At 53.1% G+C, this 13179-nt stretch overlaps 1 protein-coding gene across 1 annotated transcript; it reads left to right on the forward strand.

Moving 5' to 3' along the window:
- Window positions 1-308: 308 nt before the first annotated feature.
- Window positions 309-5252, forward strand: LOC125425301 (translation initiation factor IF-2-like; the record flags this gene model as incomplete). The annotated part of the gene is made up of 2 exons (XM_048482905.1): window positions 309-624; window positions 5014-5252. Coding segments are annotated over 2 exons (555 nt in total), but the record flags the coding sequence as incomplete, so codon positions are not given.
- Window positions 5253-13179: the final 7927 nt, after the last annotated feature.

Here is a 13179-nt window from a genome sequence, read left to right on the forward strand (position 1 = left end):
GAACCCAACCCTCTAGTCCCTTTAATGCCCACCCCACCTAGAACCCACCCCACCCCACCGGGCCCTTTGGTGCCCACCCCCCAGAACCCACCCCACCGGGCCCTTGACGGGAAGCTGTCATTCTGCCGGCCGGGAAACAGCAGCCACCTGCCAGCAAAGCCCAGCCCAGCGGTGCCCTTCAGCTCGGAGCAAACCTGCCGGAGAGCAGCCAGATGGCACCGCGGGGGGGTGGGGGGAGGGGGCGCTCCCAGGCCAGGCGGGAGGGGCCAGGCTCCGTCCCCACCCAGCCCCCCCCCCCTTCTTCCCAGTGGCAGGATGGAGAGTCGGGGAGCCGCCCCGCCTGCCGCCTGCAGGGGCTGAAGCGGCGCTCTCTGCAGGCTCGGGCTGGCAGCCGCGCGGGTCCCAGCCCAGCCCAGCCCTGCAAAGCGCCGCAGCCCCGGCACAGCATCCTCCTCTTCCTCCTCTTCCTCCTCCCGAGGAGCAGCCTGGCCCCGCCAAGGGGGGCTCCGCGCGCCGCCGCTCCCCCTCTCTCCCCGCAGGTCTGCAGCGGCGGGGGGAGCCAGGCTCCGGAAGCCCCCGGCCGGGTCGGGGATCGTGGCCCTCCTCTCGAGCAGGTGGACTCAGGTGAGCCCGGAGGGAGGGAACGACCCCCTACCCCAGATTTTGGGGTAGGGCTTGTAAATTGGCATGCCGGATTTGGAGGGGGGGGGGTGCTGGGAAGGGAGGGCTCGGGCATCCTGGTGACCCCTCCCGAAGGATGCAAAAGGTGGAGTGTCGTCCCCCCCCAAAAAAAATTAAAAGCAAGGTGGAATGGCAAAGGCGTGAAATGCCCTTGCTGGGGAGCAGAATCAGACTGGGGTGTCGTCCCTCCCCCCCCCCCCCCGCAGTTAACTTTCAGCATTAATATTAGAAGGGAGGGGGGCGGATTTGGACCGCAAATGTTTTCTTCTTTGTCTGGTAAGCTGGCTACAGCAATTTTTTTGGAGGGTCCAGCTATTCGGGAGGAGGACATCAAGGGGGGGGGGGGGCACTAGAAGGCTAGCCCACAGAAGGAGAGGCGGTCTGGTCCCCGGGAAAGTCGAGGATGAGCTCAAGAGTGGGTGGGGCTTTTTAGAGGAGGGGGGTTTCTTTGCTGTTGCTGACATGTAGCCTCTTGTTGTGGGGCATGGGGGATTTCAGTCCAAGCATGCCTAGATGCCAAGGCCTTTCACCAGGATCCTGGCACAGGAGGAGAAGGGGGCAGGGGGGGCGGGAGTGTGTGTGGATGAAAGGCTCAGTTTCGATCATCTTAACCTTCAAAAGTTCCTGCACTTTCCAAGGGCCCTTAGAAGCCATTTTAAAAAATGGATTCCCCCCCCCCACCCCCACCCCACCCATGGAATGACTCCTGATAGTCCCTGAAGGAGAAACACTTCTTGCTTTTCACAGCTTTGCATTTGGCAAAAGATAAAAGGTTACGTAGGCCTCCTGTCTGCTTACTTGCGAGTAAATCCGATGGCTCCGGGCTGGCCTTGACTTCCCAGGAGAGACGCAGAACCCTATGTTTGAACCATTATTGAGAATTATTCAAAAGGTGCCCCTTTAAAAAAAATGGGCCAAAGGGTGCCATTTCAGCTTTCAGATGGGAGGGGGGGTTAATTGGATGGCGGGAGGAGGCAAGATTTGCGAGAAGCGTTCAAGGCCCACTCTTGGATGTGGGGGAGACTGAACGGCAAATAAGTTGTGGATCTGAAAAGCATTCCTTGCCCAGCCGGCCGGCAGGCAGCAGAGACCCACCTGGGGGCAGAAAAATCACATGGGTGGGGTGGCGTTTGGGGACTGCCCCTCTGTTTCTTGATATGGCATTTCTCCCCTTCTCCATGGTGTTCATGAACTGGGAAATGAGAGCATGTGTTGCGGGGGAGGGGGGGACAGTGACATTTGTTTTTTGGGGGGAAGGGGTGGCAGAGAGAGGGAAAATGCATGGGTGGTGCCCCTCCCCAGTTCTGCCAGGTCCGACCTCTGATGGGCTCCCCTGAATGAATGTTGACAGGAGCTGGGGCTGGCGTGTTTGCGCAGGAGGCTGCGGGGAGAAGAAATGGAGGTCGGAGGATTATCTGTGGGTTGAGCAGAGCTGCCAACTCCGGGTTGGGAAATCCCTGGAGATTTGGGGGTGGAGCCCAGGAAAGAACAGGAAGGGGTGTGTGTGTGATCCAATGCCATAGAGTCCACCATTCAAGGCTGCCATTTTCTCCAGGGGAACTGACCATTGGAGTTTGGAGCGGGGGGGGGGGGGGGGGTTGTGGCTCAATGGAAGTGCCTCTGCTTGGCATGCAGACGTTCCCCGGTTCAACCCCTGGCATCGCCAGTTAAAGGACCAGGGAGCAGGTGATGGAAAAGACCAATCTGAACAGACAAGACTGGCTTTGTAGGACCAAGAGTCTAACTGAGAATAAGGCATTTTCATGTCTGAGAGGAACTGCAGTTCCAGGAGATCTCCAGGCCCCACCTGGAAGTTGGCAACCATACTTCAGAGCTTGAGGAGCCTGGAGGGTCCTTCTTGACCAACTTCTCCCAGCCAGTCCCCAGACGTCTTCGGGGCCAGAACCTTGCAAGCCTTCCCTCTGAAGTTTGTCTCCTTATCCAGTCTTGCTGCAAAGGGGTTGGTGGGGACTGGTGGTCCCTTCAGCAATTTCTTCCCCAGCCAGGCTGGAAACAGGCATTGCTACTCCTTGGCAGCTTGCATTGAGACAGGATGGCAGCTGGCTTTGGGCAGAGGGGCAGAGGAAGGAGGTAGACGGGTGAGGAACAGTCTTCAGGGACATTTGGGATTGCTGCCTCTTCAAAAGGGGACTGACACACCACCTCTTCGCCATTGGTGATGGTGGCAAATGCCATCAGATCACAGTTGTCTTACAATAACCCATAGGAGTTAAAGGCAAGAGCCGCCCAGAGATGGTTTGCCATTTCCTGCATCTTCATAACAACCTGGGACTTCCTCAATGGTGTTGCAGCCGAATGCTAAACTGGACTGACCCTGCGTAGATTCCTAGATCTAATGAGACTGGGCTAGTCTTGGACATCCAGGTCAAGGCAAGAGACAAACAGAGGTAGTGGCCATTGTCTGCCTCAGCGTACAAACCCTAGACTTCCTTGGTGGTCTCCCATTCATGTGCTAACTGAAGCCGAACCTTCTGAGCCTCTGAGATCAGATGAGATCAGGCCAGCTTGGGCGATCCAGGTCATTTCAGATGTTCAGAGGTGGTTTGCCATTGCCTGCCTCTGCAGAGCAACCCTGGACTTCCTCGGAGGTCTCCCATCCAAGTACTAACCAGAACCGACCCTGCTTAGCTTCCAGAATCTGATGAGACCAGACCAGTGTGGCCAATCCAGGTCATGACCCTTTCCCTAAGCGTCTAAAAAAGCATTTACTTACAAAAAAAGTTGGCCAGAAGGGACTTCCTCGATGGTGTTGCAGCCAAATACTGAACAGGGCAGACACTGCTTAGATTCCTAGATCTGATGAGATCGGGCTAGTCTTGGACCTCCAGGTCATGGCAAGAGACACAGGCCCTTTCCCCACTCACTGTTTGCTGCGCGCTACTCTCGCCGAGTAGCGCGGGGTCCAACTGCACTCCCCACTACAGGGGCGGCTACAACGCAGCCGCCCCGACTCTGCTGCTCTTGCGCCCCCTCAGCGCGGGTCATTCTGGCGCTGCTCAAAACGGCGCCTTTTGATGACCCCGCGCAGGGCGCGGGGCAGTGGGGAAGCCCGGGGAACACGACCCTCGCGCTAAAAAGGTCCTGGACCAGACGAAACGGACGTCATTTTAAAAGTGGGGAAACGGCCACAGAGGTGGGTCTGCCTCCGCGTACAAACCCTAGATTTCCACCTCGAGTCCTTCGGAGATTGGCGCGTGGGGGGGGGGGGATGGTAATGTATAAATAAATAAAAATCTGGGACCTGGAAGCATGTCTAGAGTGAGACCACCATGATTCCTATGGGACTTTTTAACGGCAGCCGTGCTTTCCCATCCACAGCGCCAGTTTTCTGGTTCCTTCGCTTGCTCCTTTCCCCGGCCATGGGAAGGCAGGACTGTTTCTGATCTACTTCCTCCACCGGGGAGCCCAGCCCAGCAGCAATCATAAAAGCAGAGCCCTGCATAATTGAACGGCTGCTTGCTTGCTTGCTTCCAGTCAGAGAATGGCTAAACCAGCGAGGTTTGAAGGGGATGGAGAGAAAGAAATGACGATGGCCAGAGGCGTACCAGGAGAAAATGGTGCCTCGGACCCGGCCTGCTCTAGAGCCCCCCCCCCCCCCCGCACCCCATTTACTGCTACCAAGTAGGCCAGGCCAAGGCCATCTGGTGTTCTCCCAGGCTGCAGCAAAGCCCCGGAGGAGGCACCCCGGCCGTCACCAGTCCCTGCAGCCTTGACAAAAAACCAGCAAGGCCAGGCGGGAACAGCAGCTGCAGGGGCCAGCAATGGCCAGGGTGCCTCCCCCGGGATCTTGCTGCAGCCTGGGAGAACATGGCCAGATGACCACAGCCCAGGGTGCCTCCCCAGAGAGGCCGGCAGCGGGGGGAGGGCAATTTTACCCCCCCCCCACACACACACACAAGTGGTGCCCGGGGACATGGGACCACCCATGCCCCTCTGGCTATGGCCCACATAGGGGAATTATCTCTTGAACAGACGGTGTCCCATGGGGAGGCATTAAGGTTGCCATCCTCCAGGGAGTGCCTGGAGTTCTGGAATCACATCTGATATCCAGGCTGCAGAGGTCAGTCCCCCTGAATTCAAAAGGTTGACTTCCAGCTCTGTTTTCTAACCATGGAGACACCTCCGCTGCAGATGCTGTGAAGCTGATCTTGCAGACTGTGCATCGGGCTGTTTAGTCAGAGGTGTAACATGGCATGCGTTCAAAAAACCATCTCGCCTTTGATGGGTTCAGTCTTCTAAAGGTATGATATCTGGGCGTGTTCCAGAGTTCAGTCTCACAGTCTCTTGTTCCACCTGTCTGGCTTCCTGCAGTTCAAGAGCGATGGCGGAGAAGAGTCTTGATGCCACCTGCGTCTCCATCGCCTTGGAGGATCCCGTGTGCAACTCCGGCTCGCAGGATGCTCCCCTCTTGACCACTCACCTGAAGAAGGTGGAGAACCACATCACGGACGCCCAGAGGTTCTCGCATCTGCCCAAGCGCTCGGCCATTGACATTGAGTTTCTTGACCTCTCGTATTCGGTCCGTGAGGGACCTTGGTGGAAGAAAAGAGGTAGGGTGTTTCATGGATGTCTTGGTTTAGGCTACTTGGAGGATGCCGTTCCACTCTGAAAAGCTTTCGAGGTTCCACTGGAACAGTAGGAAGTTGTTTAATGCATAGTGTGGCCACTTCCAGGTTGGGAAATTCCTGCAGGTTTGGAGGCAGATCGTGGGGGGAACCCAGAGGGGGTACAAGGCCACAGAGTCGCCCTTCCCAGGAGCCATTTTCTCCAGGGGGATTTATTGCCTGGAGAGGAATTGTAGTTCTGGGAGACCACCAGGCCCAATCTAGAGGTTGCCAACCCAAGAAAGAGCAGACCTTTAAACATAATTAAAATCATTACTGATAATAGCGTAGGAGGTTAAGAGCTCATGTATCTAATCTGGAGGAACCGGGTTTGATTCCCAGCTCTGCCGCCTGAGCTGTGGAGGCTTATCTGGGGAATTCAGATTAGCCTGTGCACTCCCACACATGCCAGCTGGGTGACCTTGGGCTAGTCACAGCTTCTCGGAGCTCTCTCAGCCCCACCTACCTCACAGGGTGTTTGTTGTGAGGGGGGGAAGGGCAAGGAGATTGTAAGCCCCTTTGACTCTCCTGCAGGAGAGAAAGGAGGGATATAAATCCAAACTCCTCCTCCTCCTGCTCCTGCTCCTGCTCCTGCTCCTGCTCCTGCTCCTGCTCCTGCTCCTCCTCTTCTTCTTCTTCTTCTTCTTCTTCTTCTTCTTCTTCTTCTTCTTCTTCTTCTTCTTCTTCTTCTTCTTCTTCTTCTTCTTCTTCTTCTTCTTCTTCTTCTTCAGTTGTCTTGGTTTTATGCAGATTTTGTGCTGTAGTAGAATCAGCTAGAACTTGGACAATTATTAATTTGACAGCCTTCACATAAATATGGGAGAATTTGTTGGTGTCTCTTCTAAGCAAGGTCGTGACAGAAAGAAACATGAGGAATGGTGACTGATGCTCCTTGAGTTGTGGCTGCTTGTAAATCACACATGGACACACACAAAATTGGATTTAGGTTTTGGCTAGCAGGGACATGGCGTTTTCTAGAGTTTTGGTCCTTGGAAGGTAGAAGTTTCAAGGAGCTGAGAAAGCAGCACAAGAGTGTGACGGTTTGCTGTCTCCTTGGGGCATCTCTCTCGGAAACAGGGGGATTCCCAGCACTGTTGAAGCTGAGTTGCGGGGGAAGGAACTGGGATTGCCAACTCTGGGTTGAAAAATCCCTGATTTGGGCGAGCAGATTGAGGACGGCAAGGTTTGGGGAGGGAAGATATCTCAGTGGGATCGAAGGCCACAAGACTGCTCTCCGAAACAGCCATTTTCCTCCAGCAAAACGGATTCCTGCAGACCAGACATAAATGGTAGCTCTGAAAGGTCTCCAGACCCCACCTGGAGTGGAACGTCCCTAAAAGAAGCAGATCTGAATGAGACAAGGGAAACAGGTGGAAACTGCCCTGGGGCCAGGAGGGGAGAATCTATGCCTGAAGGCCCACAACTGACCTTCCAGGGGATAACTCCACTTGCAGCAGCTGTGCTTCTGACATGATGCAGTCCCTCCGGAGATGGACTTCAGCAACTGTTTCAAGCACAAAAGCCTGGCTCCGTTGGAGGGCAGAAAGGAAGCACCCCCCAACTTGTGAGGTTTCAGAGGCAGGAGTTCTAGTACAGGCATGGATCCCCCCCCCCCCTCTGTGTCAGAACTACGGCCAAGATTCTGGGAACATCCCAGATCTTGGAGCAAAGCAGGAGCGAACAACGCTCAGGAGATAAATTTTAGCATTCCTGTCTTGCCCCAGCCTTGAGCATCTTTCTCTCTGGGGCTTGCTATCCTTCGTGGTCGGTACCAGCACTTCAAGCACAGGAATCGGCCCTTTAGGAAGGATCATGGCAGGTGGTGAAAGGGGGTTTCTTTTAAATGAGCTGCTCTTCTTGGGATGCCAATCAGCAGCCCCCAAAGGGAAACGGAAGCGCCAAAGAGCACTGGGAGAGGTTTTGAGAGCATGAGAAGCCTGAATTTTGATCAGGATCCATAACTCACTTGAACCTTACTACTTGGGTAAGGTTGAACTATCCGTTAGCAAAATTGGCAGCAGATCTCACTGACAAGTTGCAGTCAGCTTATGATGGTAACCCCGGAGGGATTTTCAAGACAAAGGGGCGAGAGCGTGTGGGTGGTTTGCTGTTTCCTCATTGCAGCGTAGCAATCCTGGACTTCCCACATCCAAGCTGACATTGCTTCGCTTCCGAGGATCTGGCCAGGCCAGGCTAACTTGGAGTCATCCAGGAGGACAAAGAGAGATGTACAGAGGTGGTTCTGGGGAACAGCTCTGGGCTGTATCCGTCTCCCATCCAAATTTTAGCCAGGACCAACCCTGCTTAGCTACAGAGACTTGGAGAGATTAAGCTAGCCTAGGCCAGTGATGGTGAACCTTTTTGAGCACGGGGCGAGTGCCCAAACCCAGCCCAAAACCCACTTATTTATCTCAAAGGGTCAACACGGCAATTCAAGCTGACCATTTTGGTTTTAGTTTAGAAAAAGCGGTTGGCTCAGAGCATTAAGCTTGGTGGTAGTCTGTGGCTTTGCTTTGGAAGCAACCATGCAACTCTTCCAATGGGTGAATCCACACACGACCCTGGGAGGGTTTACTCAGAAGTAAGCCCCATTGCCAGCACCAGAACTTACTCCCAGGTAAAGGATCCCACTTTAGTTCTTAGCATGAAAATCAATTGGGGTTTAACAGCATTAGTGGGTTACCTACTACTGTTTTTCCCAAAAAAAATAGGTCTTAGGTTTAATGCTAATAAATCGAATTGCTTGTTGAGGCCAGCCTAGAGGTGTGGGGGGGGGGAGGCTGACTCTGCTATGCCCACAGAGAGGAGACTCTGGGTGCCACCTCTGGCACCCGTGCCATGGAGTTCGCCATCACTGTACCTCGGCTGAGCCAGGCCAGGACTTGAGTAGAAATCGGGTAGAAACTATTTGGGTCGTTTAAAATGTGCGTTCCAGTTCAGCTAGTGGCCTGGGAGATGCTGCTATTTGCATGTTGGAGGAATGATCAACTTATGCATGAATACTAAGGTTAAGAGAAGGTGACATGATAGCCACGTTTAGATATTTAGAGGGATGTCATGTCGGTGAGGGAACAAACTTGTTTTCCTCGGCTCCAGGGCCTTCTGGGACCAGGAGTAATAATGTTCCAAGGTGAAGGGGAAAAGAGATTTCACCTAAACATCAGGAAAAACTTCCCGACAGGGCCTGTTAGACAGTGGAATGATACTGCACTATCAAATTTGGGATGAACATATGTTGAAAGTGCTTTGATTGTGTGTTCTGCATTGCAAGGGGTTTGGACCTGATGCCCCTTAGGGGTCTCTTTCAGCTATTATTCTACTAGACACATACCTTTGGACCAGTGGTGAACAACCAGCACAGAATTTGGGACCCCCTTTGGAAGTCGAGCGACCCTTTCACAGGGGTCACCTGGGCTCTCTGCATTAGTGTTCTCCATCTGTAAAATGGATACAAATGTTGGGGTTGGGGGTCACCACAACATGAGGGAACTGTATGAGAGGGTCATGTGGCATTAGGAAGGTTGCAGAGCCGCTGCTTTGGACTGTACAAGTCCACCCCTCAAAAGGTCTGGTGAAATTAGTTTTTTTCTAACTAGGTCCCTCGTGTATGGAAAAATGCCATGTTATGGTTCCTTTGTCTCAGTTCAGGGGGGGCAAGGGGACGTTCTCACTCCTCCTCCTGTGTGGCAAGCAATTGCCTCAAGCGGGCACAGGGGCATATGTGCCAAATTTTTGCAAATGCATCACTTAAATATGAATTGGCTGTTATTCAGCACCTCGGAATAAAAACCTCCTGGAGATGCTGCCTTCCTGAGAATGGAAAGGCCGACCTGTTGCCAAGTTCCAGGCAGGCCCAAATACATGGCTGAGGGTGGGAGGAGTACTGCGTTAGCTTTTAAGGGGTCTGGGATGTCTTGGCCTGTGTTTTAAATGCCTTAAGCGGGGACTGGGAGGGGAGGTGAGCGGTCAGCTGCTATAGCTCTATTTATTTGTGTGCCCAAAGGAGTTTTGCTCTCCCTATAAGCCAGTAAGAAGATCCAGGTTAATCCTACTTGGAACTGACTTTGCAAAGCCCTTCAGGAATCTTCCACTGCCACCCCTGCCTATGGATCTTGCATTGGCTCACCCAGGCCTTGCGCTCCCACCACCCTCCTCCAACTAGGCCCTGATGAAATTATCTGGAAGAGATGTCACCTAGCTTCACCTTTGCCTTTAGCTGATGGGAAAGGACAAGTTTTCTGAGAGCTTGTCCATATCCTTGAGTATTTAGCTGTTTACAAATTGACCGGGGTGGGTGGGTGGGGGAGGTGATCCACCTTTAGAAGAGAGAGGCATGTGGAAACCCTAGAGGGTTTCCCCTTCTCCAGTCTATTTTAACTTACGAGGTCAGCCCTTTCAAGCATCTACCATTTTGGGAGCCCGTTGGATTGGTGGGGTGGCTCCCTCCAAACTGGGAAATTCCAAGAGATTTGAGATAGCCGGATGAGGAAGATGAGGTTCAGGGAAGAAGGCAGGGCTCAGTGGGAGCGTTGTGCACCCCTAGTCCTCTGCGTCCAAAGCCACCCTCTTCTCCTGAGGAGCTGACCTCTGTTGCCCTGGAGATGGTTTGTAATGGCAGGAGGTCTACCAGGACCTCCTGGAGGCTGAGGGGCTCTATTTATATAAACTGTATATACGTTTCAGAAATTTCAGGAGATTTGGGATTGGGTACCTGGGGAGGGTAATATCATGTGAGGATGGAGCTGAGTGAGCAAGGACACTCTTCAGTTCATCTTCCAAAGCGACCTTTTCTTCCAGGGAAGCTGATGCCATTTTCAGAACATCAATAATTGCAATTTCAGGAGAAATACCTTCTGCAAAATATGGCCCATAGATTGGTCAGTTCTGGAGATTTGGGGGGGAGGATTGGGGAGGAGGGAACCCCCCTCAGGGTAAATACTATAGATTCTCCTCTAGCGCCTCCCGAGGAACAAATCCCTGTTGTCACGAGGTCAGTTGTCATTCAGGGAGATCTCCAGGTCCCACCCTGGAGGTTAGCAACCCTAGACCCCCCAGCTCCACCACAAACCAGGGTAGCCAACAGATGCTTCAGTCACCAACCTTCTGGCACCACCTTCCAACTTGCGCCTTAGTATCCCTTGTCCCGTAACCATGGGGTCATTCCCTTCCCTATCAAAATAGTGATGTTACTTCCCACATCTCACAGCCAAAACCCAGCCTCTCAGCTCCTAGTTAGCTCCTGTCGAGGCGTCCAGGTGCGTTCCAAGTATTTTTGCCTCGAAAAAGGGATTACATCAGCTCTTAAAATGGGTAGTTGTTGAGGGTAATGCCCTCCCATGCCACTAATGGCCAGAAGCCCACCCAAACCGCCCCTACTTTTAAGAAGGGACGGGGTGGGGGGAAGCGAGGGCTTGAGCAGAGAATTGGGTCAGGTGGCTTCCCCTAAAAGAATCCCTGGGCATTATTGTATTGTTGAGAGGCTTTCACAGCCCGTCTCAACAGGTTGTTGTGTAGACTTTCCGGGCTGTGTGGCCGTGGTCTGTAGTGGATCTTGTTCCTAGCGTTTTAGCCACCATCTGAAGCTGCCAGGGTTTTTTTTGGTGAGGGGCGGGGACTCTTGCTATCTGAGATCCCTTAACTGCTGGGCATTGAGAGCCTTCCAGCTAAGAACATTGTGATCTTGCATCCCACTGGAGCCACAGCTCCTCCCAGGGTTGCCAGTTGCTACCTGGGACCTGAAGACCTCCCAGAATTTCAGCTGTTACTAGTAACAGCTCTCTTGGAAGGTAAGGGCTGCTACTTATAACAACTGTACCCTACCTGAAATCCTATTCCACCTTCCATGGGGCACTACACCTGAATCTCAAAGGAGGTTAGAATCCTTGGAATCATAATTGATGTTGGAAGAGACCCCAAGGGCCATCTTGTCCAACCCCTTGCCATACAGGAACACACACACGTCAAAGCGCTCCTGACATACTTAATGGCCATCCAGCCTCTGTTTAAAGCACTCCAAAGGAGACTCCACCACACTCCGAGGCAGTGTATTCCACTGTCAAGCAACCCTGACAGTCAGGAAGTTCTTCTTCCTAATGTTTAGGTGGAATCTCTTTTCCTGCACCTTGAATCCCATTACTCCGTGTCCTTGTCTCTGAGCCTTGAAAAACAATCTTGCTCCCCTCTTTGGTATGGCATCCCTTCCAATTAATGTAAACACTTAGCTATCATGCCCCTCCCCGCCACTTGACCTTCTCTTCTCCAGACTCTAAACATACCACCCAGCTTGCTCCAGCCTCTCTCTTGCAGGGCATGGACTCCAGACCTTTTACCATGTTTGTTGCCCTCCTCTGGACCCACTCCAGGTTCCCACCCTGGAGTTGGTAAACTCACCTGCTGAGTGTCCCGCTTCCAGAGATGGAGGCTCAGGAGTAAGGGCCTTTTTGGTGAGTGGGGCCCTACAGCTCCTTTCACCTGGCACCTCCGCTGATCTCCAAGGCACCTGCTCACTCCTGCTTTTAATATCTATGCCTGGCCCTGCTTCAGGCGCTTTGATGGGTTCTGTTTCTCTTGCTGCCAGATTAGCCTTCATTTGTTGTGTGGTTTTTACACACTGTTATTCATTTGTACAGGGTTGTATGTAGAAAAGCTGGATAAAAATCCATAATTTGAATTAATGTGATCTGAGGGAGTAGATGTGAAAGTAGAGTAGCCTATAAAGATTTGATCCCAGGAGATCTCCCGGAACTATAGCGGATCCCAGACTGCAGAGCTCAGTTCCTCTAGATAAAAATGGCTGCTTTGTAGGGAATTTGGCCTCTATAGCATCATATCCTCACTGAGTTCTCTCCCCATTTGTCCTTTTCCCGCTCACCCCCACCCTCCAGGAATTCCCCAAGTGGGACTTGGCGACCTGATGCAGAGGCCCGTCATGAACATACAGGAAATGTGTGCTTTGGACAGTTCATACCGTTGTTATTATTTGCCAGCTACACCCGCGTTGCCTTGGGCACAGAATTATCCTGACCTGCTCTCTGCAAATACAGCTCTGATCTCTGCATGCTACTCAGGCATGAATTGTGCAAGGGATGGAAGGCAAACTTCTGGTTTGCACTGGGCGGCTGGCAACTGCATTGGACCGAGCATCTTCAGAATAAGAGAGAGGAAGGAAGGTGACTCAGTTTGCCAAGCACACTGGTGCATCCCTTTCTTTGGCAAAAAAAAGGCAGGCCTCTCCCAGGGGGGTGGGAGGAAGTACAGGGCTGCACAGGTCTCCTGCTGGAGTCAGGACTCCATCCCCAGCACCCTGGCAGTGGCTCAGAAAAGACCTGCAGAGCCGGGTGTCCTCTCTGGCGTGCCTGAGCTGAGCCGGAGTCGCAGCTGCTGAGCTAGAGGCAGACGGGAGGTTACTGGCAGTCAATGAACTCGAGTAACCGCGCTCCAAGCCGCAGTTCTGTCTGAGTGGCAGGCAGGCAGGCAGGCAGCATCTCATGCGCCGGGTTGGTGCAGCGGTGTGCAGAGAAGGGGGTGTTTTGGGAAGGATACTCCTTCCGGTCCCAACTGGTTATAGCTTTCTTTCCAGCTTGTAGACGAATTGTAATCTCCCCCTCCTTCTTTTGCAAAATCTCTTTTTTTTCCAGGTGGGGAAGTAGCTCGGTGATAGGGGGGGCCTGGTCCCCCTGACTACTGGTGTGGGATTGAGGGGGTAGCATAGGGTTGCCAGATCTGGGTGGGAAAACCCCTGGAGATTTGGGGATGGAGCCAGTGGAGGACGGGGACCTCAGTGGGGTGCAAGGCAGCGGTGGGATTCAAATAGCTTAACAACCGGTTCCGGTGGTGGGATTCAAGTAATTTAACAACTGTTTGTTTACAAGCA

Source organism: Sphaerodactylus townsendi, unplaced genomic scaffold (assembly GCF_021028975.2).
Source record: "Sphaerodactylus townsendi isolate TG3544 unplaced genomic scaffold, MPM_Stown_v2.3 scaffold_264, whole genome shotgun sequence".
NCBI lineage: Eukaryota > Metazoa > Chordata > Lepidosauria > Squamata > Sphaerodactylidae > Sphaerodactylus > Sphaerodactylus townsendi.